The following is a 24,898-nucleotide window of genomic DNA, read 5'->3' as shown; positions in this document are numbered from 1 at the left end:
TGCTTTTGAAGGTTATTTATTTAACTCATACTTAAATTGTGACAGACTCTCATTGCATGGTAGGTATGACAATTGTAAGCTAAATTCTGAGCCTGTGTGGTCACACAAAAGTCTGACATTTTACAGTGTGATTTTTCTGATCCATACTGTGAGCTAAAAAACAAACCATAAATAGTGCCTCAGACTTGACAGCTCTGAAATATGCCTACTCCCCTATTCTACATTCATTACCATAGTGCTTTATCTGTTACTATATCTATGTCAGCTGTCACTCTAGCAAACGTTATGCATTCTGTGGTTTCACCCTTGCAACGATTTTAGCGCGTGAATGAACTTAGCTGCCAATCAACACACTATTTGCCTTAATTAGCTCCTCCTGAACCCTCCTGTCTAGCAATACTTGGGAAAGTTATAAACAGAAATACACAGCAATTAGTATACGTATGATCACAAAGCCACATGCACAGCTAAGCAAAGAGATAACAATATTCTAAACTCCAGAACTTGCCCCATTTCTTAAAGTAACGTTATTATCATTTATTTGTATAGTGCTGAAACGTTCCGTAGTGCTGGAAAATAATAAAAATCCAGCTTAATTAGGTCATTTCAAACAACCAGAGACCCAACATATAAATCATAATCATGTAATGAAAATGACTATATGCACAAGTCCTGTTCACTGAGTGGGACGGAGTTCTGCTAAAAATCTATTGATTCTTGGCAGTTTAGGAGCAAATTTGTGTCTATCTATTGAGTCAACAAAGGGAGAAGAAAAAAAGAATAGAGTAAGCTGGATGTTCAATGTCAAGCAGGAACATATAGGAGTTTACCCACTTTTAGTTTTACAGGGGATCAAGCTGTGCTTTGTATGTACTTACAATTGTGTATTAAAGAACAAAAAGGTCTCTCTGTAAGTGGCCTGAATTCATTAAAGTTCATTTGTCGTAAGCATAAGCAGCTCACAGAAATTGCAGGACTTATTCCTTAAAGGGACATGAAACCCAAAATTGTTCTTTCATGATTCAGATAGAGCATGCAATTTTAAACAACTTTCTAATTTACTTCTATTATAACATGTTCTTCATTCTCTTGGTATCATTTGGTGAAAAGCAGGGACTTAAGCTCAGGGGCGTGCATGTATCTGGAGAACTATATGACAGCAGCTGCTTGGCAAGAATATTATACATTTTCAAGAGAACTAGATGACAGCACTATTACTGCTATGTAGTGCTCCAGACACCTACCATGGGAATGAAGCAAATTTCATAATAATAGAAGTAAATTGGAAACTTTTTTGTATGCTCTGTCTGCATTACAAAATACAATTTAGGGGTTCTTATCCCTTTAAGAAAAGGGGCTGAACCTGCAAGCTGCTTCCCATAGACAACTAACAGATGTCTAAGGAAAGCAACAAGTTAATGAGATATTGCCAGAGCAGTTTAAATGACTTTAAATTATATTTACTTCTAGCTCCCTATACTTTATTTTAATAATGATAAATTCAGTCCATGTCAAGCAATAATATGTTAACATTTAGACAGATAATAAAGAATTGATCATTGTAGGAATATGTTTGATTTCAGAAATATGGAAAGATCAATAAAGCACACTGTATGAATACATGGTACTATACAGCATCGTGTCATGCATGGGGCGTGAAGCATCTTACAATATTCAAAATGAGATTTAGTATTTACAGACAAAAAATATTTACCTACCTCTACCAGGTTTATAAGGTGCAAGAGAAACTCTCCTGAATCTTGTTGTCTGTTTGAGGAAAATTCAGTGTGTCCTTTACTCACTAAGGCTTTAAACATTCGTGTTGTAATCCCTTTTGGTTGAGGCTTAAAGATATAGAGAAAAACGTTTCAGTGCAACGAGCAGAGTAAAGGACAGAAAATCATTGCACATATGCATGCATTGTAGTGTACTGTAGTAATGACTATGCTTTACATTTGTTTAAACCACATGCTTAACTGTAAATTTACTATACTATGCTATATTAAAATAAATAAATAAATAATGTTGGTATCCTAACAGATGTGGTTAGTATTGAGCAGAACTACCTTTATATGTTCAAACATATAAGAAGGGTGCGGTTAGCACTGAGTAAAACTATTCTCATATGTTCAAATATATAAGAAAGGGTTCAAAGTGAAAACTATTCCCAGATCACATAGAGTTGAAGTTATATAGGGATAGATTAAAAGTGGAGCCGGAAAATGCAAGCAGTAAGGTGCATAAACACCACTATTGCGCAATCCTTACCTCTTCCATTTTATGCTCATATTTCAAGTAGTTGGTTAATATTTTTGCGCCCAGCGATAATTTTGAAAGCGATATTCATTGCGCTAGTGAACACAAAGTGGTTGTGCTAGCACTAAGCACAATGACTTGTAGCAAAAAGAGGATTAAATAAACTAGCGCTTAAGAGTTAATATCCCTTGCCTTATTCTCCTACTATCTACTTACCAGATAGAAAGGTGTATAAAGTGAAAAAGTTATGGAGATTAGGCGCTTAATCTGCAAAAGGGATAAAGGTGTGTATGGAAGTCGTTAGCTAAATATGTAGAAAAAAACTAGACCTTTGACAGGATAAGTGAAAAATTCTTCTACAATTTATTTTCAAAATAAAAACATGATAATACCAAGATAAAATAAATCACAATCCCTAAGTGTTGCAACACTATATCGCTCAATTCATAAAATTTCTAAAATTCAGATATACATTTGTTTCATACACCAATAAAAAGGTTTATCTGCTCTTTCGTTTTCTATACTTTGTTCAAAGATATTAGATAGAATATATTCTTTTACTTCAACACAATTAATAATATTTGTCTCTATTCGATATTTTATATCTATATTTCATCAACTTTAAAATTACAAATATGTAGCAAAAACTAACAAGTAGTTAAAATAATTTAAATGCAAGACTGATTAGAAATGGTGTGACCACAATGGCTGTTTACTTATATTGGTTGTAATTTTGCGTATCTAAAAAGTTCATCAAAGCACTTGTAAGTGTAATTGAAGGTAAATCACTGAGGGCTGTGTTCTTTATCCTTATATTTATGTTGTGATAAATTACAGTTTCACAGTTACCCCTTCGTATCCTCAGTGAGCTTAATTTGTGGAAATGGAATGTTCCAAACAGTGTTTAGGGGTGTTTATCAAGATTGATAAAGCCTGTGTTGCTGGCGAAACATGTTGATATCTGTGTGAACACCAAGAAAGAAAAGCCTGTTTTTTTCCTGCGTACAGAAGTACTTAAGTGCAGGAGATTGAGAAACTGCAAACAGAAAAGCTAATTTGCGCAAGTTACAGAAACAAAGGGATTGTCTAAAGTTTGGTGCTGTATTCAGAGCACTCCTACAAGGACCAGTGACAAGGAAATCACCTACCGGAACCCCTTGCCTGAGAGTCAAACTGAGGACACATAGGAACCGCCGGGAAGCCGTGAGTAGTAACAGCTCACAAGGGAGGGTAAGAAAATCACCCCTAAACACTGTTTGGAACATTCCATTTCCACAAATTAAAGGGCCATAATACCCAAATGTTTAAACACTTGAAAGTGATGCAGCATAGCTGTAAAAAGCTGATTAGAAAATATCACCTGAACATCTCTATGTAAAAAAGAAAGATATTTTACCTCAAAAGTTCCTCAGTAGCCACCTCCCATTGTAAAGGATTTCTAAGCAGCATTTTAGTGTGTCTGTCCCGGGACATCTGAAGGGACTAGCATCGTGCACTCTCATATTATTTCACCAATCAGGTAAAGGAAGCTTACTATGAAATCTCATGAGAGTTAAGTCAAATCTCATGAGATCACAGTAAGAGTTCATGACCTCAGCACTGCTGATGCTGATTGGCTGCTGTTCATTTCTTCATTTTTTTAAATTTGTTTACCTGCAGCTGGGAGCAGCTGAGTATAACTTTTTACACAGAACTTACTCTGGTGAGCTGAGGAGATTGTGAGGTAAAATATCTTCCTTTTTTACATAGAGAAGCTCAGGTGATATTTTCCTGTCAGCTTTTTACAGTTTTACTGCATCAGTTTCAAGTGATTAAACATATGAGTATTATGTCCCTTTAAGCTCACTGAGGATACGAAGGGGTAACTGTGAAACTGTAATTTATCACAACATAAATATAAGGATAAAGAACACAGCCCTCAGTGATTTACCTTCAATTACACTTACAAGTGCTTTGATTAACTTTTTAGATACGCAAAATTACAACCAATATAAGTAAACAGCCATTGTGGTCACACCATTTATAATCAGTCTTGCATTTAAATTGTTTTAACTACTTGTTAGTTTTTGCTACATATTTGTAATTTTAAAGTTGATGAAATATAGATATAAAATATCGAATAGAGAAAAATATTATTAATTGTGTTGAAGTAAAAGAATACATTCTATCTAATATCTTTGAACAAAGTATAGAAAACGAAAGAGCAGATAAACCTTTTTATTGGTGTATGAAACAAATGTATATCTGAATTTTAGAAATTTTATGAATTGAGCGATATAGTGTTGCAACACTTAGGGATTGTGATTTATTTTATCTTGGTATTATCATGTTTTTATTTTGAAAATAAACTGTAGAAGAATTTTTCACTTATCCTGTCAAAGGTCTAGTTTTTTCTACATATTTAGCTAACGACTTCCATACACACCTTTATCCCTTTTGCAGATTAAGCGCCTAATCTCCATAACTTTTTCACTAGCACAATGACTAGCAAAGGCACAAACAAATGTAAAAATCAACGAAAAACATTTCTTTAAACTCTGCACTATCACACAATTAAACCCTAAACTACCACAATCCCAGGACAACAGAACCACAGCATTATTTACTCCTAAACAGCTTCAACACCAATGCAAAAATAACCCTTACAGTATTAACCCTGAAACAAACACAAAGCAAAAATACCTTATATACTATTAACCCTTAAATTTGGACTCCACCGCAGAGAGGACGCAAGAGGAGAGGACTATATCGGATCAAGATACTGGAGACCGGACAGAAGTGGGGTTAGAGCTGGTGTGAAATGTTACCATTTACACGTGCTTTTCAAAAGTGAATTTTCAAGTTGATTATTAGGCACACAATGCTCAACTTGAAATTTGAAGTTAATTTGGAAAGAGCCCATTATAAGTATGGGATGTGTTAATTTTAGCACTCACACAAAAAGTTATTGGTTAAATTCTTTAACCAACATAACACCAGTAACGTTCCACTTTTAATATAGCCCATAGTGTGTGTGTGTGTGAATATATATATATATATATAAAATTGGTAATCATCTGACAACACATTTGGTGGCAAACACCTAGATTACAAGTTTTGCGTTCGTGTTTTAACGCTGAAAAAATGGCCATTTCGGCATTAAAACAGCAACACAGCTATTACAAGTCTTGTAGGTATAGCTGTACCACAAGCCTTTTAGCCTTTAACACAACGTCAGTCAACGTCAGCACTCAAAAAAAATGTCGTTTTTGCATGGGATTTCCATAGCACTGCCATTACAGGTTTTGCGGTGAGGTTAAAAAGCTTGCATTACAGCCTATACCGACATGATCCGTTTCGAAATCTGAGAGAAGTAGTTATGAGTTTTACGCAACAAAACTGTTACACAAAACTCATAACTAAACTGAAAAAAATGTAATTTCAGCGTTAAAACAGCAACACAGCAAGTATAGCTGTACCGCAAGCCTTTTAGCCTGTAACGCAACATCAGTCCCGCACTCGTAAAAATTATGTTTTTTCATGGGACTTCCATAGCGCTGCCATTACGAGTTTTGCAGCGAGGCTAAAAAGCTTGCGTTACACCCTATAACGACAAGATCCGTACTGCCATCTGAGAGCAGTAGTTATGAGTTTTACGCAACAAAACTGTTACATAAAACTCATAACTAAAGTGTTACAAAGTACACTAAACACCCATAAACTACTTATTAACCCCTAAACTGAGGCCCTCCCGCATTGCAAACATTATATTAAAGTTTAATAACCCCTAATCTGCCGCTTCCAACAACGCCGCCACTATTAAAATGTATTAACCCCTATTCCGCCGCTCCCCGACATCGTCGCCACTATTCTAAAGTTATTAGTCCCTAATCCACCGCACCCCAACATTGTCCACCCTATAATAAAGATATTAACCCCTATTCTGCCGCTCCCCAAGATTACCGCCACTAAATAAAGTTATTAACCCCTAAACCTCTGGCCTCCCACATTACTACCACTAAATAAACCTATTAACACCTAAACCGACAGCCCCCACATCGCCAAAAACGCAATTAAACTATTAACCCCTAAACCTAACAACTCCCTAACAACTCCCTAACTAAATTAAAATTACAAGACGCCTATCTTAAAATAAATAAAAACTTACATGTGAAATTAAAAAAACCTAAATTTAAACTATAAATTAAACTAAAATTACTATTAGACTAAAATTAAAATAACTACCAATTAAATAAATTAAATTACTCATTAAAAAAAACAACACTACTAAAAACATTAAATCTACAGTTACAAAAAATTAAAAGTACTAAATTACAAAAAATAAAAAAATATTAAATTACAAAAAAATAACAAACAAAATTATCAAAAATAAAAACAATTACACCTAATCTAATAGCCCTATCAAAATAAAAAGCCCCCCCCCAAAAAAAAAAACCTAGCCTACAATAAACTACCAATAGCCCTTAAAAGGGCCTTTTGTAGGGTATTGCCCTAAAGAAATCAGCTCTTTTCCCTGTAAACAAAATGCAAAGACCCCCTCAACAGTAAAATCCACCATCCAACCAACCCCCCAAAATAAAAAACCTAATCTACCCATTGCCCTGAAAATTGCATTTGTATGGGCATTGCCCTTAAAAGGGCATTCAGCTCTTTTTCTTGTCCTTAAAAGGGCATTCAGCTCTTTTAACACAAGTCCAAACCCTAATCTAAAAAAAAAGAAAAAAACACCCCAAAAAACCTTAAAAAAAACCTAACACTAACCCCTCATTAAGTACTCACAGTTGCTGAAGTCCAGCTTGAACGATATTTATCCTAGCGGCTCCATCTTCATTCATCGAGGGACTGGCATCTTCTTCATCCCTGTGGAGGTGGATCGGTCGATGCGCGGAGTCGGAGGTCCAGGCGAAGGTTCAAGGCAGAGGTCCATCGATCCGACGTGGAGGTCCTCTTCATGCGATGGTCCGCTGCACACTGAGGATTCAAATGCAAGGTACCCCTTTTATACTGGGGGTACCATTGCATTCCTATTGGCTAAAAAATTTTAATCAGCCAATAGGAATTAGAGCTGCTAATTAGAGCTGCTAATTAAATCAGCCAATAGGAATTAGAGCAGCTCTCATTCTTATTGGCTGATTCGAATCAGCCAATAGGAATGAGAGCTGCTTAAATCCTATTGGCTGATTTGAATAGCCAATAGTACTTTAGCAGCTCTAATTCCTATTGGCTGATTTACATTTTTCAGCCAAAAGGTCTGGTCTTATAAGAAGTGACCAAGGCTGGCAACTGAACATTCGGACAAGGTCAGCATACCAAAACCTGTGAGGCCATGCTGGTGCTATCAGAAACACAAAATATTGTTCCATTATGATCTTGGAGATCACCTTTGGAAGAAGAACCAGAAAAATGTAAGCAGGTTGGTAAAACCAGGGAACTGCTAGAGCATCCATCATTTCCGCATGATGATCCCTGGACCTGGAAAGGTATCTGGGAAGTTTCTTGTTCAGACGAGAGGCCATCAGATCTATTTTTGGAAGACCCCACATCTGTACAAGTTGAAAAAACACATCTGGATGGAGAAACCACTCCCCCGGATATAGAGAATGACGGTTGAGATAATCCGCATCCCAATTGTCTACACCTGGGATATGAATCGCAGAGATTTGACAAGAGTTGGATTCCGCCCAAGAAAGTTTCAGAGAGACTTCTTTCATTGCTATAGGACTGCAATTGATGATTGACATATGCCACTGTTGTGATAATGTCTGTTTGAAAACAAATGTAAAGTTCTCTCTTCAATAGAGGCCAAGCCTGAAGAGCTCTGAAAATAGCACAGAGTTCTAAAATATTGATTGGTAACCTCGCCTCTTGAGAATTCCAAACTCCTTATGCTGTCAGAGACCCCCAGACAGCTCCCCAACCTGCAAGACTTGTATCTGTTATGATCACAGTCCAGGAAGGACGAACAATAGAGGCCCCTTGAACAATAAGGTGATGGTTTAACCACCAAATCAGAGAGAGTTGAGTGTTCGGATTTAAGTATATCAACTGTGATATCTGAGTATAATCCCTGCACCACTGGTGAAACATGCAAAGCTGTAGAGGTCTCATATGAAAACGAGCAAAATGGATTGTGTCCGATGTTGCAATCGTTAGACCTAAAACTTCCATGCACATAGCCACTGAAGGGAATGATAGAGACTGAAGGTTTAAACAAGCTAAGACCAATAATTTGTCTCTTGTCTGTTAGAGAAAGAGTCATGGACACTGAATCTATCTGAAAACCTAAGAAGGTGACCTTTGTCTGAGGAATCAAGAAACTCTTTTTTAAATTGATCATTCAACCATGTCTTTGAAGAAACAACATTAGTTGTTTTGTGTGAGATTCTGCTAAATGAAAAGATATAAAGAGCTAGTACCAAGATATCGTCCAAATAAAGAAACACCACAATACCCTGCTCTCTAAATACAGATAGAAGAACACTGTGAACCTTCAAGAAAATTCTTGGTGCTGTTGCTAGGCCAAATGGAAGAGCGATAAATTGGTAATGCTTGTCTAGAAAAGAGAATCTCAGAAAACGATAGTAGTCTGGATGAATCGGAATGTGAAGATAAGCATCCTGTAAGTCTATTGTGGACATGAAATGACCTTGCTGAACAAAAGGCAGAATAGTCCTTATAGTCACCATCTTGAAAGTTAGGACTCTTACAAAACGATTTAAAGTTTTCCGATCCAGGATTGGTCTGAAAGAATCTTCCTTCTTTGGGACAATGAATAGATTTGAATAGAAGCCAAATCCCTGTTCCTGCTGAGGAACTGGTACTATTCCCCCTGAAAGCTCTAGGTCTGAAACACATTTCAGAAAAGCCTGAGGCTTCACAGGGTTTGTTGGAACATGAGTAAGAAAGAATCTTCCCATGGGAGGTCTTATTCTGAAACCTATTTGATACCCTTGAGAAACAATATTCTGAATCCACCGATTTTTGGACATAATCTGTTATTCTGCCCCCCCCCCCCATCAGAAGAAATGGTTTGGGGGCTGCACCTTCATGAAGTCTTAGGGGCTGGATTTGGTTTCCTATAAGGCTTGGATTTATTCCAATTTGGAGCTGGTCTCCAATTAGAGCCAGAGGCCTTAGGGGAAGGTTTTCTGTTCTCTATTCTGACAAAAGGAACGAAAACGATTGGAAGATTTAAATTTACCCTTAGATTTCTTGTCTTGGGGCAGGAAAACTCCCTTACCCCCAGTGATAGTGGAGATAATAGAATCCAATTGAGAACCAAACAAAGTATTACCCTGAAAAGATAGAGATAATAATCTCGATTTAGACACCATGTCAGCATTCCAAGATTTAAGCCATAAGGCTCTTCTAGTTAGAATAGCTAAAGACATCAATTTGACATTGATCTTAATGACATCAAATATAGCATCACAAATTAAATGATTTACATGTTGATGTAAAAGAACAAAGCTAGATAGTTCAGGATCTGATAACTGCTGTGCTAAACTGTCCAACCAAAAAGTTGAAGCAGCAGCAACATCAGCCATAGAAATAGCTGGTCTAAGAATATAGCCAGTATGTAAATATGCTCTTCTAAGATAAGATTCAAGCTTCCTATCTAAAAGCTCCTTAAAAGAAGTACTACCTTCCATAGTAATAGTAGTATGTTTGGAAAGAGTGCAAATAGCCCCATCAACCTTAGGAACCTGTTCCCAAAACTATAGACTAGCCACAAGTAAAGGATACAACTTCTTAAACCTAGAACAAGGGTTAAAAGAGGTACCAGGTTTAGACCATTATTTAGCAATCATATTGGAGATAGCATCTGGAATAGGAAAAACTTCAGGAGTAACCTCAGAAGTCTTAAATACAGAATTTAAATGATTATTAGCTTTGCTATCAGGAGGACTAGACTCCTCAATATCCAAAGTAAATAATACTTCCTTTAATAGAGAATGAATATGTTCAATTTAAAAAAAAAAAATAAGATTTGTAATTTTCTGTCTCTGATGCAGGATCCTCTGAGTCAGAGTAACCCTCATCAGTAGAGGATATTTCAGTATGCTGTCGGTCAGTACCAAATTCATTAGATCTATGACAAGTTTGGAAAGACCTTTTACGTTTATTTGAAGGCAGAATAACAGTCAAAGCCTTCTTTATGGCTGCAGCAATAACATTTTTCATATCTGCAGGAATATCAGGTACATTAGACTGAGATGGAATAACAGCAGATGTATTTGTACTCATAGAAACATTATCAGCATGTAATAATTTGTCATAACAAATGCCACATAATTGAGCTGAAGAAATAAGATCAGCTTGTTTACAATAAACACACTTAGCTTTGGTAGAATTGTGTTCAGGCAGCTTAGTGCCTACAGTAACATCAGAGGCAGGATCAGTTTGAGACATCTTTCAAAATGTAATGAAAAAGAAAAAAAAAACATTTAAACAAAATATCCAATTTCCTCAATATAGTAGTTTCAGGAATGGGAAAAAAATGCTTATGATAAAATTATATACAAAAAGCAAGCATCATAGCTCTCTATAATATAATAAGAGCAGCTAGCATTAGAGGCTTAATATAACAAATTTTGGCGCCAATAATGATGCACTGAAAAGACGCAACTCGCGTCATAAAAGGCGTGACCTCGCGCCAGAAATGACACTATGAAATGACGCAACTCGCGTCACAACAGGCGAGACCATGAGCCAAAAATTATGCAACTAGCGTCACAGCAGGCACAATATTGCACCAAAATATTCGCCCCCAAAAATTACGCAATAAAATTATGCAATTTGCGTCATCGCGAGCCTAATTTGCCCGCGAAAATGTTAAAACAGACTCAATGTTAACAGCTAACCGGAACCCCAGGTAAGAAAAAAAATACCTAAATTCTCCCATAAACATAATTTACATTCTGAAACTGTGTGACTGCAAAGGAAAACATTAACTGACCTGACTCATGGCTAATATATGCAATATATATTAAGAACTTTATAATATAAAGTGCTTTCCATAGCTGAGCGTGTCTTAAAAATGATATATACTTATATACTTACACCCATCCACATATAGCAGACAGCCAAACCAGCACTGAAACATATCAGCAGAGGTAATGGTAGAGGATGTCAATCTGTAAAGGGAGATGAATCCCCGCGACCAAATTTACAGATAGGCGAAAACATAGTATCATCAGGCAATACTCCCTTCACATCCCTCAGACAAACACTGTACTTAGAGAGGAACTGGGCTTCAATATGCTTAGAAGCGTCTTTCACAGAAGAAATCAAGCACATCATGCTTCACCATCTCCTAAGGAGGCAAAGTTTGTAAAACTGAGGTATGAGTGAGGTGGGAGGTGTATTTATAGGCATTTGAGGTTTGGGAAACTTTGCCCCCTCCTAGCTCATTGACTTTTGCCACCTATATGAAAGAAATCAATATGTAGCTTTGCAAGAACTTATTTCCACCAAAACTCTGCCATAGTAACTGACTAAAAATGCTAATTATTTAAAAAAATCAACTCATGCATTGACATCCAAGCACTACCAATAATTGGTCTACAGATAAAGCCAACAGACTAAAAATCTGTTTTCAAAGCAGACTCTATTTATTCATAGAATTTAAAAAAAGGCAACATCTATGGATGAAATAATACAAAAAACATATATGTAACACATCACCTTTTCTACATATGTACAATATAACAAATTGTTCAACTGCTTCAAAGAACGTCAATCTTTTACCAAAATATTATGTCTACATGAGAACCTGAGAGAAATAACAGATAAAAAAAATAATATCTGTAACCAAACAAATGAAGATTTTACAAAACTATCTTAACACTATCTTTATTCTCCCTAAGGGTGGTGGGGGAAACCAGATCAGGACTCCTAGTCCTATGTGCTTAGAGGAATATGTCTGCACTTCACTGACGAGGCCCAAAGAAGGCTAAAACGACAGTCTCGGGTTGTCATTTTCCTTATTCAGATGGTATTGTGGGGCTGGACTGACCCTGTTCTGACCCCGTTAGGTGGGATCAGACTAATATAGTTCAGGAAAATTCTCTTATGTGAAAAGTGTCACAGGGCTAAAAGCGGCCGTTCCCACAGAATAAGCTACTGAGCTGTTGCTCGGTGCTGGTAGAGCGCTTCTCTTTCTGTATGTACTATCTTTATACTGGTATTAAAAAAAAAAGTGGAAGGTTAAACTACTCAGTCAAAGTGTGGGTCATGTGCATATTGTTAATGTATCCTCTAATTCAGGGTACTAATTTTATGAGATGGTTTCTAGATGTTTTATATGTTTATGGTTAGAGTGTGCAGTTAATCTAACAAAAAATAAATTTTCGAGAATTTGGAAAGTTTTTTTCTTTTTTTTATTCCCCTCGGATTTGAAGGTCTGACAAGTGCCTTATTCAATTAAACTGTTTAACAATGTGCTTTTGCTCTGGCATTGCAATTATCAAATCTAATAATGTTGACATACATATTATATGCCTATGTTTAATTATGTATATCTCTGAAAATCTCTTTTCAATGAAAATAATTAAATATATATATATATAAACAATTGCTTAATTTGCATAATATATCATACAAGTCATCATTATATATGTGTGGTTTGGATAACTTAAGTAATATTTATAAATAACAGAACATGTTATTGCACAGTATTAATCTGTGCCCACCCAATTACTTCATAGTGCCACCTGGCTGGCAAAGTTTTCTGTGGAAAACACTGCTACAACTACATTAAAACGTTGTTTAAACTTTAAGCACAGACCTTAAAAGGAATGTTACCCATAAACTAAATTTTCAAAATATTAAATGAACATCTCTATGTAAAAAAAGATATTTTACCTCAAAATATCTTGACTTTCGGCATCCAATGAGAATGCTTGTCATGAGACTTGAAAGAGAGCATACGTCTGGCATGTGCAAAACTGTCTTTATTTACTGTTATTTCCCTTTTTCAGTTTAAAGAAGTTAACTATGAAATCTCACAAGATTATTGCTGATTGGCTGTTTTTTTCCCTATGTAGATGACAGTAAAAAGAGTACCTGAACCTGAAGTGCTCAAAGAGAAATTTAACAGTAAAATATCTTCCATTTTGACATATGTATGTTCATGTGATAATTTATAGTCTTTCTAATCAGCTCTTAACAGATATTCTGCATCAGTTTCAAGTTATTCATCAATTTGGTAACATGTCCCTTTAATAGAAAGCTAATAAATAGAATTAGTGATGAAAAGAAAGTTTAAAGAAGTATAATTATTTCTATTGTACAATCATCTTGTGCCATAAAAAGCAGCTAAATAATTAATCCTCTAACTTCACAACAACATATATATATATATATATATATATATATATATATCTCAAAGGGATCAATTAAACATATGTCATTGCCAATACCAAAGAGTATGTTATCAATACTTCAGCATTCATAGTCAGAGAAAAGATATGATATGAATTCTTCTCTCTATGGGTGAAATACCCTTTGAACGCCCTTTTTGAATGAAGACAAAAGATTGGTGGAAAAAACCCCAGAAATATTTCTTGAAAACAAGACTCTTTAAAATAAATGTTTTTACACTTTTATAAACAAGGCTAATCCCTTAGAAAAGCTTTTGAAATTAATTTAAACTACTCAGTCAAAGTGTGGGCCATGTGCATATTGTTAATGTATCCTCTAATTCAAGGTAATATTTTTATTAGATGGTTTCCAGATGTTACATAATCCACACTTTTGAAGATAGTTCTTGCACTATTTCTACATTAAAATATTACTACCATACGGCTAGATTACAAGTTTTGTCGGTAAAAACTTGCGAAGCTAACGCTCCTTTTTTTTCCAGCGCTCACTTTAAACAACGCTGGTATTACAAGTTTTCTGAATGGCTGCGTTAGCCTCAGAAAAGTGAGCGTTGAGCAAATTTAGCGCCACTTCTACCTGTAATACCAGCGTTGCTTCCGGTAGCGGTAAGCTGGAAAAACGTGCTCATGCACGATTTCCCCATAGGATACAATGGGGCTGAGCTGGCTGAAAAAAAACCTGATGGCGTCTCTCGAATTCCGATTGGCTGATAGGATTCTATCAGCCAATTGGAATTAAGGTAGGAAATGTGAGGTCAATTATATTGGCTGATCCAATCAACCAATCGGATTGAACTTTAATCCGATTGGCTGATTAAATCAACCAATCGGATTTTTCCTACCTTAATTCCGATTGGCTGATAGAATCCTATCAGCCAATCGGAATTCGAGGGACGCCATCTTGGATGACGTCATTTAAAGGAACCTTCATTCACTGTTAGGACATCGGAAGAAAAGGATGGCTCCGCGTCGGCTGGATTGAAGATGGACCCGTTCCGCTCCGATTGATTGAAGATAGAAGATGCCGCTTGGATGAAGACTTCTGCTGGATGGAGGACCTCTTCTGTCCCTATCGGATGAAGACTTCTGCCTGACTGGAGGACCACTTGTGCCCGGATCGGATGAAGAGTTCGGCCCGACTGGGTGAAGACGGCTCAAGGTAGGGTGATCTTCAATGGGGTAGTGTTAGGTTTATCTAAGGGGGGATCGGGTGGGTTTTAGAGTAGGGGTGTGTGGGTGGTGGGTTGTAATGTTGGGGGGCTATTGTATTTATTTTTTTTACAGGTAAAAGAGCTGATTACTTTGGGGCAATGCCCCGCAAAAAGCCCTTTTAAGGGCTGGTAAAAGAATTGATTACTTTGTAATTTAGTGTAGGGTAAGGAATTTTATTATTTGGGGGGGGCTTTTTTATTTTATTAGGAGGATTAGATTAGGTGTAATTAGATTAAAATTCTTGTAATTTTTTTTTTGTTGTAATTTAGTGTTTGTTTTTGTACTATAGTTTAGTTTACAGGGAGTGCAGAATTATTAGGCAAGTTGCATTTTTGAGGATTAATTTTATTATTGAACAACAACCATGTTCTCAATGAAACAAAAAAATCGTTAATATCAAAGCTGAATAGTTTTGGAAGTAGTTTTTAGTTTGTTTTTAGTTATAGCTATTTTAGGGAAGATGTGAGAATGTTTTGTAACAGGAGCGGTACAGACCATATGCCTTCCGGAGACATAATTTGTCCGGGGACAGTCACCTCAATCCGGGGACTGTCCCCGGAAATCTGGGACGTCTGGTCACCCTAGCATATACTGACATAAAGTTATATATCAGCATTGAATCAATATCTATAAAGATGTGAAACTGTATATACAGGGAGTGCAGAATTATTAGGCAAGTTGTATTTTTGAGGATTAATTTTATTATTGAACAACAACCATGTTCTCAATGAACCCAAAAAAACTCATTAATATCAAAGCTGAATAGTTTTGGAAGTAGTTTTTAGTTTGTTTTTAGTTATAGCTATTTTAGGGGGATATCTGTGTGTGCAGGTGACTATTACTGTGCATAATTATTAGGCAACTTAACAAAAAACAAATATATACCCATTTCAATTATTTATTTTTACCAGTGAACCCAATATAACATCTCAACATTCACAAATATACATTTCTGACATTCAAAAACAAAACAAAAACAAATCAGTGACCAATATAGCCACCTTTCTTTGCAAGGACACTCAAAAGCCTGCCATCCATGGATTCTGTCAGTGTTTTGATCTGTTCACCATCAACATTGCGTGCAGCAGCAACCACAGCCTCCCAGACACTGTTCAGAGAGGTGTACTGTTTTCCCTCCTTGTAAATCTCACATTTGATGATGGACCACAGGTTCTCAATGGGGTTCAGATCAGGTGAACAAGGAGGCCATGTCATTAGATTTTCTTCTTTTATACCCTTTCTTGCCAGCCACGCTGTGGAGTACTTGGACGCGTGTGATGGAGCATTGTCCTGCATGAAAATCATGTTTTTCTTGAAGGATGCAGACTTCTTCCTGTACCACTGCTTGAAGAAGGTGTCTTCCAGAAACTGGCAGTAGGACTGGGAGTTGAGCTTGACTCCATCCTCAACCCGAAAAGGCCCCACAAGCTCATCTTTGATGATGCCAGCCCAAACCAGTACTCCACCTCCACCTTGCTGGCATCTGAGTCGGACTGGAGCTCTCTGCCCTTTACCAATCCAGCCACGGGCCCATCCATCTGGCCCATCAAGACTCACTCTCATTTCATCAGTCCATAAAACCTTAGAAAAATCAGTCTTGAGATATTTCTTGGCCCAGTCTTGACGTTTCAGCTTGTGTGTCTTGTTCAGTGGTGGTCGTCTTTCAGCCTTTCTTACCTTGGCCATGTCTCTGAGTATTGCACACCTTGTGCTTTTGGGCACTCCAGTGATGTTGCAGCTCTGAAATATGACCAAACTGTTGGCAAGTGGCATCTTGGCAGCTGCACGCTTGACTTTTCTCAGTTCATGGGCAGTTATTTTGCGCCTTGGTTTTTCCACACGCTTCTTGCGACCCTGTTGACTATTTTGAATTAAACGCTTGATTGTTCGATGATCACGCTTCAGAAGCTTTGCAATTTTAAGAGTGCTGCATCCCTCTGCAAGATATCTCACTATTTTTTACTTTTCTGAGCCTGTCAAGTCCTTCTTTTGACCCATTTTGCCAAAGGAAAGGAAGTTGCCTAATAATTATGCACACCTGATATAGGGTGTTGATGTCATTAGACCACACCCCTTCTCATTACAGAGATGCACATCACCTAATATGCTTAATTGGTAGTAGGCTTTCGAGCCTATACAGCTTGGAGTAAGACAACATGCATAAAGAGGATGATGTGGTCAAAATACTCATTTGCCTAATAATTCTGCACTCCCTGTATTTAAGTGTATTTGATTTTAGATAATTGTAGTTAATTTATTTAATTAATTTATTGATAGTGTAGTGTTAGGTGTATTTGTAACTTAGGTTAGGATTTATTTTACAGGTAATTTTGTAATTATTTTAACTAGGTAGCTATTAAATAGTTATTAACTATTTAATAGCTATTGTACCTAGTTAAAATAAATACAAAGTTGGCTGTAAAATAAATATAAATCCTAAGCTAGCTACAATGTAACTATTAGTTATATTGTAGCTATATTAGGGTTTATTTTATAGGTAAGTATTTAGTTTTAAATAGGATTAATTTATTTAATTATAGTAATTTTATTTAGATTTATTTAAATTATATTTAATTTACAGGGGTGTTAGGGTTAGACTAAGGTTTAGGGGTTAATAACTTTATTATAGTAGCGGCGACATTGGGGGCGGGGGATTAGGAGTTAATAATTGTAGGTAGGTGGCGGCAATGTTAGGGACAGCAGAATAGGGGTTAATAAAATTTATTATAGTGTTTGCAAGGCGGGAGTGCGGCGGTTTAGGGGTTAATACATTTATTATAGTGGCGGCGATGTCTGGTCGGCAGATTCAGGGTTAATAAGTGTAGTTAGGTGGCGTTGACTTTGGGGGCGGCAGATTAGGGTATAATAAATATAATGTAGGTGTCGGCGATGTTAGGGGCAGCAGATTAGGGGTTCATAGGTATAATGTAGTTGTCGGCGATGTCCGGTCGGCAGATTAGGGGTTAAATAATTTTATTATAGTGTTTGCGATGTGGGGGGCCTCAGTTTAGGGGTTCATAGGTAGTTTATGGGTGTTAGTGTACTTTGTAGCACTGTAGTTAAGAGATTTATGTTCCGGCGTTAGCCCATAAAACTCTTAACTACTGACTTTTATATGCGGTAGGAGTCTTGGAGGTAGAGGCTGTACCGCTCACTTTCTCTAAGACTTGTAATACCAGCATTAGGCAAATCCCATTAAAAAGATAGGATACGCAATTGACGTAAGGGGATTTGCGGTATGGAAAAGTCGCGGGAAAAAAAGTGAGCGTTACACCTGTACCTGCCATACTCTTAATACCAGCAGGCGTTAAAAAGCAGCGTAAGGAGCCCTTAACGCTGCTTTTTAAAGCTAACGCAGAACTCGTAATCTAGGCGTTAATGTTTTATATGTTTATGGTTAGAGTGTGCAGTTAATCTAACAAAAAATAATTTTTCGAGAATTTGGAAAGTTTTTTTTCTTTTTCTACTCCCCTCGGATTTGAGGGTCTGACAAGTGCCTTAATTCAATTAAACTGTTTAACAATGGACTTTTACCCTGGCATTGCAATTATCAAATCTAATATTGTTGACATACATATTATATGCCTATGTTTAATTATGTATATCTCTGAAAATCTCTTTTCACTGAAAATAATTAAATATAAATATATATATAAACAATTGCTTAATTTGCATAATATCATACAAGTCATCATTATATATGTGTGGTTTGGAAAACTTAAGTAATATTTATAAATAACAGAACATGTTATTGCACAGTATTAATCTCTGCCCACCCAATTACTTCATAGTGCCACCTGGCTGGCAAAGTTTTCTGTGGAAAACACTGCTACAACTACATTAAAACGTTGTTTAAACTTTAAGCACAGACCTTAAAAGGAATGTTACCCATAAACTAAATTTTCAAAATATTAAATGAACATCTCTTGTAAAAAAAGATATTTTACCTCAAAATATCTTGACTTTCGGCATCCAATGAGAATGTTTGTCATGAGACTTGCAAGAGAGCATGCGTCTGGCATGGGCAAGCACTGTCTTTATTTACTGTTATTTCCCACTTCAGTTTAAAGAAGTTTACTATGAAATCTCACAAGATTATTGCCGATTGGCTATTTTTTTCCCTATGTAGATGACAGTAAAAAGAGTACCTAAGGTGCTCAAAGAGAAATTTAACAGTAAAATATCTTACATTTTTACATAGGTATGTTCATGTGATAATTTATAGTCTTTCTTATCAGCTCTAAATAGATATTCTGCATCAGTTTCAAGTTATTCATCAGTTTGGTAACATATCCCTTTAATAGAAAGCTAATAAATAGATTTAGTTTTGAAAAGAAGTATAATTATTTATATTGTACAATCATTTTGTGCCATAAAAAGCAGCTAAATAATGAATCCTCTAACTTCACAACAATATATATATATATATATATATATATATATATATATATATATCTCAAAGGGATCAATTAAACATATGCCATTGCCAATACCAAAGAGTATGTTATCAATACTTCAGCATTCATAGTCAGAGAAAAGATATGATATGAATTCTTATCTCTATGGGTGAAATACCCTTTGAACGGAACGCCCTTTTTGAATGAAGACAAAACATTGGTGGAAAAAAAAGAGAAATAATTCTTGAAAACAAGACTCTTTAAAATAATGTTTTTACACTTTTATAAACAAGGCTAATCCCTTAGAAAAGCTTTTGAAATTGAAATATGTACAAAAATCCATCAACTTTATTGGTAATCTTTATAGAAACATTCTAAGATTAGAATCATCTCCAGTATTTGCTGGAATACAAAAATGCTATAGCTGCAAATGATGGTTGTGTGTTACTGAAACCAAGGGAGGGAGATCTATTTCTGTTTATCTTTCCATTGCCAAGTGTCATTCCTCCCCTCCCCAATATATGCAGGATCACTCCCAAACACATTGGCTATATGCATAATTTGTCCAGGCAGTGAGAGACAGTAACAGTATTTGAAACAGTTTCCATGAATGACTCTCAGTTGCTCTTTAATTTTCTTCTTTAACATAAATGTAATAGAAATAATCAGACTATTGGTGCCACCATCTGACCTTGGTTCTAGCTATGGTAATGTAATAATAAAATGATCCAATTAATTTTATTATTGCAAGAATGACCCTTGGTAACAACTGGTTTAACCTCTGGACATAAACTGGTGTTTTACCAGTTTTATGTGGTTAAAACACACACCTTCAAGGTAGTGGCGTATTTAGGCTTTGTGCTGCCCTAGGCACTGAAAATCTGCTGTCCCCACCCCTAGATTTTAGGCCATACAATTATTTGGCCAGGGAGAAAGGTGATTTTTTTTTTTTAATGGCATCTGCAAAATAAATGTTCACACACAGTCACAGACACACACAGATTTATAAACATGCACACACAGTCACAGACACAAACAGATTTATACACATACACACAGGCACAAACACACAGTCACAGACACAAACACACACAGTCACACGCAGAGTTATAGGCATACACACGCATACACATATACACTCACACACACACTTATCTATTGCTGCAATATATATAAAAAACAAAAAACAATCACAGATTTCTTGAAACAATACTTACCCAGACACAATACTAAGTGCTGAAAGTCAACAGAACTAAATGCAATAGCTAGCTGAATAAAATAAAGGTTTAGAGCTACCTCTAAACTGCAAGTTCCATGGGTAGTCTCTTATTACACCCTCTAGAATGTAAGCTCTTTTGGCAAAATCTCCCATTATATACCTGTATAATATTTCAAAAATAACTGTAAGCTTCTTACAAATATGCCCGCAAAACAGTGCTGCCCCCTCCCAATCTGCTGCCCTATGCAAGTGCCTTGTTTGCCTAGGCCAAAATACGCACTTCCTTCAAGGGATAATCAAGCAAATAATAAAAAATAATAATAAAAAAACATAATTTATATAAGAACTTACCTGATAAATTCATTTCTTTCATATTAGCAAGAGTCCATGAGTTAGTGACGTATGGGATATACATTCCTACCAGGAGGGGCAAAGTTTCCCAAACCTCAAAATGCCTATAAATACAGCCCTCACCACACCCACAATTCAGTTTAACAAATAGCCAAGAAGTGGGGTGATAAGAAAGGAGCGAAAGCATCAAAAATAAGGAATTGGAATAATTGTGCTTTATACAAAAAAATCATAACCACCACAAAAAGGGTGGGCCTCATGGACTCTTGCTAATATGAAAGAAATGAATTTATCAGGTAAGTTCTTACATAAATTATGTTTTCTTTCATGTAATTAGCAAGAGTCCATGAGCTAGTGACGTATGGGATAGTAGATACCCAAGATGTGGAACTTCCACGCAAGAGTCACTAGAGAGGGAGGGATAAAATAAAGACAGCCAATTCAGCTGAAAAAATAATCCACAACCCAAATCAAAAAGTTTTAATCTTATAATGAGAAAAACTGAAATTATAAGCAGAAGAATCAAACTGAAACAGCTGCCTGAAGTACTTGTCTACCAAAAACTGCTTCAGAAGAAGAGAAAAACATCAAAATGGTAGAATTTAGTAAAAGTATGCAAAGAAGACCAAGTTGTTGCTTTGCAAATCTGATCAACAAAAGCTTCATTCCTAAAAGCCCAGGAAGTAGAAACTGACCTAGTAGAATGAGCCGTAATCCTTTGAGGCAGGGATTTACCCGACTCTACATAAGCATGATGAATCAAAGACTTTAACCAAGACACCAAAGAAATGGCAGAAGCCTTCTGACCTTTCCTAGAACCAGAAAAGATAACAAATAGACTAGAAGTCTTTCTGAAATCTTTAGTAGCTTCAACATAATATTTCAAAGCTTTTACTACATCCAAAGAATGTAAAGATCTCTCCAGAGAATTCTTAGGATTAGGACACAATGAAGGGACAACAATTTCTCTACTAATGTTGTTAGAATTCACAACTTTAGGTAAAAAATTAAATGAAGTCCGCAACACCGCCTTATCCTGATGAAAAATCAGAAAAGGAGATTCACAAGAAAGAGCAGATAACTCAGAAACTCTTCTAGCACAAACTTGCTTCACCACCTCCATGGGAGGCAAAGTTTGTAAAACTGAATTGTGGGTGTGGTGAGGGGTGTATTTATAGGCATTTTGAGGTTTGGGAAACTTTACCCCTCCTGGTAGGAATGTATATCCCATACGTCACTAACTCATGGACTCTTGCTAATTACATGAAAGAAATATCTAATACATTTTTTGGGTTTATTTTTTCTTCAGTTCCTGATACAATTTTCTAAACATCCAATCCCTTCTGTCACTTTTAGAGTCATGTGTACATAGTCCCTGCACTTGCCCTGTCATGTGTCATGATCATCACACCTTGTACCTTTTGTTAATCCTCAGAATAAATACCTTGTGTTCTTCCTTCATCACCTGTTCAATCAGCTCAGATTTTATTGGAGGTTTTGAAAACTGTCCAGAAAGTAGACCATGGCCTAGTTTTGCCCTACCAAAAAAGAACAGAGCATGAAACAAACATTAATATTACACATATACAAGACAAATCTGAGACATTCAACCAAGAATGCTACTATTCCCAAACACCTCAGGTGTAGGTTACTGGCATGAGTAGAAGTACAGAGTATTTGGGGTAAAGGTAAAACAGAACTGGTAGTAAGTACAACCTTTGTAAATGTAATATTCCTTAAACAAGGCAAAAGAAACTGGGCAGCTGCTTCAACCCAACTGTCTCATGATGAAGTTTTGTTATCTGTTTGGCTTGACAAAAGCTGCCAGTTACTGAAAATGCAAATATTGTTTTATCGGTTACTTAAACCTCATTATGAATACTCTATGTAAACAATAGCTTCTTTAGAACGTCTCTGAGAAATAGTTGAAGAGAAATACTGTGCAAAAGTATTAATGAAATACATTACTAAAGAAAATGTTAAAGGGCTATTATAGTAAAAAAAAAGTACATGCTCTAATTTATTATATATATATATACACACACAGACACACACATTCATATACACAGTATATATATATATATATATATATATATATATATATATATACACACACACACATTCATATACACAGAGATTTCTTACAGAGATGTAACACCCAACAGTTATTTATAAAGCAAGTATAGTTACATTTGTGTGCTGAAATCCTGAGTTGGGTCCAAGGGAGCATAATCAAATATTCTTGTAAGGTTTCCAACATACCTAGAACCATAAATGTTTAAAGGTCAGAAAAAGCTCAAATAATATAGGCTTCATTTTCAAATGACTTTACAGTTTCTTAAATAATCTCAGCATTATCTAATTTGACACCACAAATAATAATAATAATCAACCTAAGTAGAAATTCATCTTTTAAGCATGTAACCATATTTCCCTGTAGTTTCTTCAAACCCAGCAACAGTGTGCACAAATGTTGTACAATCAACCTGTAGAGACAGCTTCGATTGTAGTAGCTCCAGCAAATCTATGGAAAAAAACTCTATGGTAAACTATGCTAAGACTGTAGGCCCTCGTATTGCAGCTATCTATGTATAGGAGACATGCAAACAGTATCAGAAGGTGAAGGCAGAGCCGTGGGTGTCCTCTGCTGTCAGTCAGCACTGCCTGCCACAGATAAAGCTCCTCTACAGGTTGCTTGCATACATTGCTACACACTCTGCTGTCACATAGTGCTCACGAAAGATACTATCTCTTGAGCCTACTTCAAAGGGCAGTAAAGTCAAAATTAAACCTAAATTGACTGGTTAGACCATAACATTTTAAAGAACTTTGCAATGTACTTCTATTATCATTTTTTGTAAGTTCTCTTGGTATCCTTTATTTAAAAAGAGTAATCCTAGCTGAAATCAGGAGCAGGCATGTGTATTAAAGGGACACTGTACCCAAAATTTTTCTTTTGTGATTCAGATTGAGCATGATATTTTAAGCAACTTTCTAATTTACTCCTATTATCAAATTTTCTTCATTCTCTTGGTATCTTTATTTGAAATGCAAGAATGTAAGTTTAGATGCCGGCCCATTTTTGGTGAACAACCTGGGTTGTCCTTGCTGATTGGTGGATAAATTTATCCACCAATAAAAAAGTGCTGTCCAGAGTACTGAAACCAAAAAAAGCCTAGATGCCTTCTTTTTCAAATAATGATTGCAAGAGAACGAAGAAAATTGATAATAGGAGTAAATTAGAAAGTTGCTTAAAATTGCATGCTCTTTCTGAATTACGAAAGAAAAAATTTGGGTACAGTGTCCCTTTAAGCCATCTGCCAACAGGGTTTGCAACATTGTTTAAGCCTACCTAGGTTTACTCTTCAACAAAAGATACCAAGACAACAAAGCAAATTTGATAATAAAAGGAATTCAATATGCAAGCTCATTAGCAAAAAAAGACAAACCATGACACAGAGCTTAAAAGGATAAAAAGGTCAAAAAATGAAATGTGCATAGGTGCATTCTAATTTGACCCAAGTAGCCACATACTATACAGTTCCCATATATGTATGACCTATACAAAATCAGGATCAACTACTGACAGAAGGTGGACATTGGACTGTTTGGTTGGAGCGGGGCATACACATACCTCATACGTTTGAGGGCACCTTTGTGAGAGTAAACCGTTTTAAGTTTTATAATAAAGTGTTGTTTTTATACTGCACTTAGATTTTGGATGCGCTCCATTTTATCCTGTGTTACAGAGTTATTCGCTATATTTTTGCAATATACTTCTATTAGCAAAAATGCTTCTAATAAAAGTTATTACTCTTTTTTGTGCGGCATACGCACATATCCTGTGAGGACCCCTGCACCAGTATTCAAACACCATTCCTGCACAGAGAGCTGACAGCTTCTGAAGACATAATTTGTGTCATACAAGCTACTGCTGACCCTCTGATAAGGTATGGTGTTTGAATATTGGTGCACAGGCATTTACAGGATATGTGCGTATGCGCAAGAAAAATAGTAATAGCTTTTACTAGAAGCAATTTTGCTAATGGAAGTATATTGCAAAAATGGTTATATTTCAA

At 36.0% G+C, this 24,898-nt stretch overlaps 1 protein-coding gene across 1 annotated transcript in view; it reads right to left on the bottom strand.

The window, feature by feature from the left end:
• Positions 1–24,898, bottom strand: part of USP13 (ubiquitin specific peptidase 13) — a 342,814-nt gene that overhangs the window by 129,343 nt on the left and 188,573 nt on the right. Inside the window, exons 9-11 of the mRNA XM_053710167.1 lie at positions 23,010–23,081; positions 22,264–22,357; positions 1,719–1,844 (exon numbers count right to left, since the gene is read on the bottom strand). Coding sequence (XP_053566142.1) covers positions 1,719–1,844; positions 22,264–22,357; positions 23,010–23,081 — 292 coding nt within the window. The remainder of the gene's footprint in view (positions 1–1,718; positions 1,845–22,263; positions 22,358–23,009; positions 23,082–24,898) is intronic.

The sequence above is a fragment of the Bombina bombina genome, chromosome 4 (genome assembly GCF_027579735.1).
Source record: "Bombina bombina isolate aBomBom1 chromosome 4, aBomBom1.pri, whole genome shotgun sequence".
NCBI classification, from domain to species: domain Eukaryota; kingdom Metazoa; phylum Chordata; class Amphibia; order Anura; family Bombinatoridae; genus Bombina; species Bombina bombina.
Note: the sequence above shows the minus strand (reverse complement) of the source record. Positions and strands in the feature narration are given on the sequence as shown.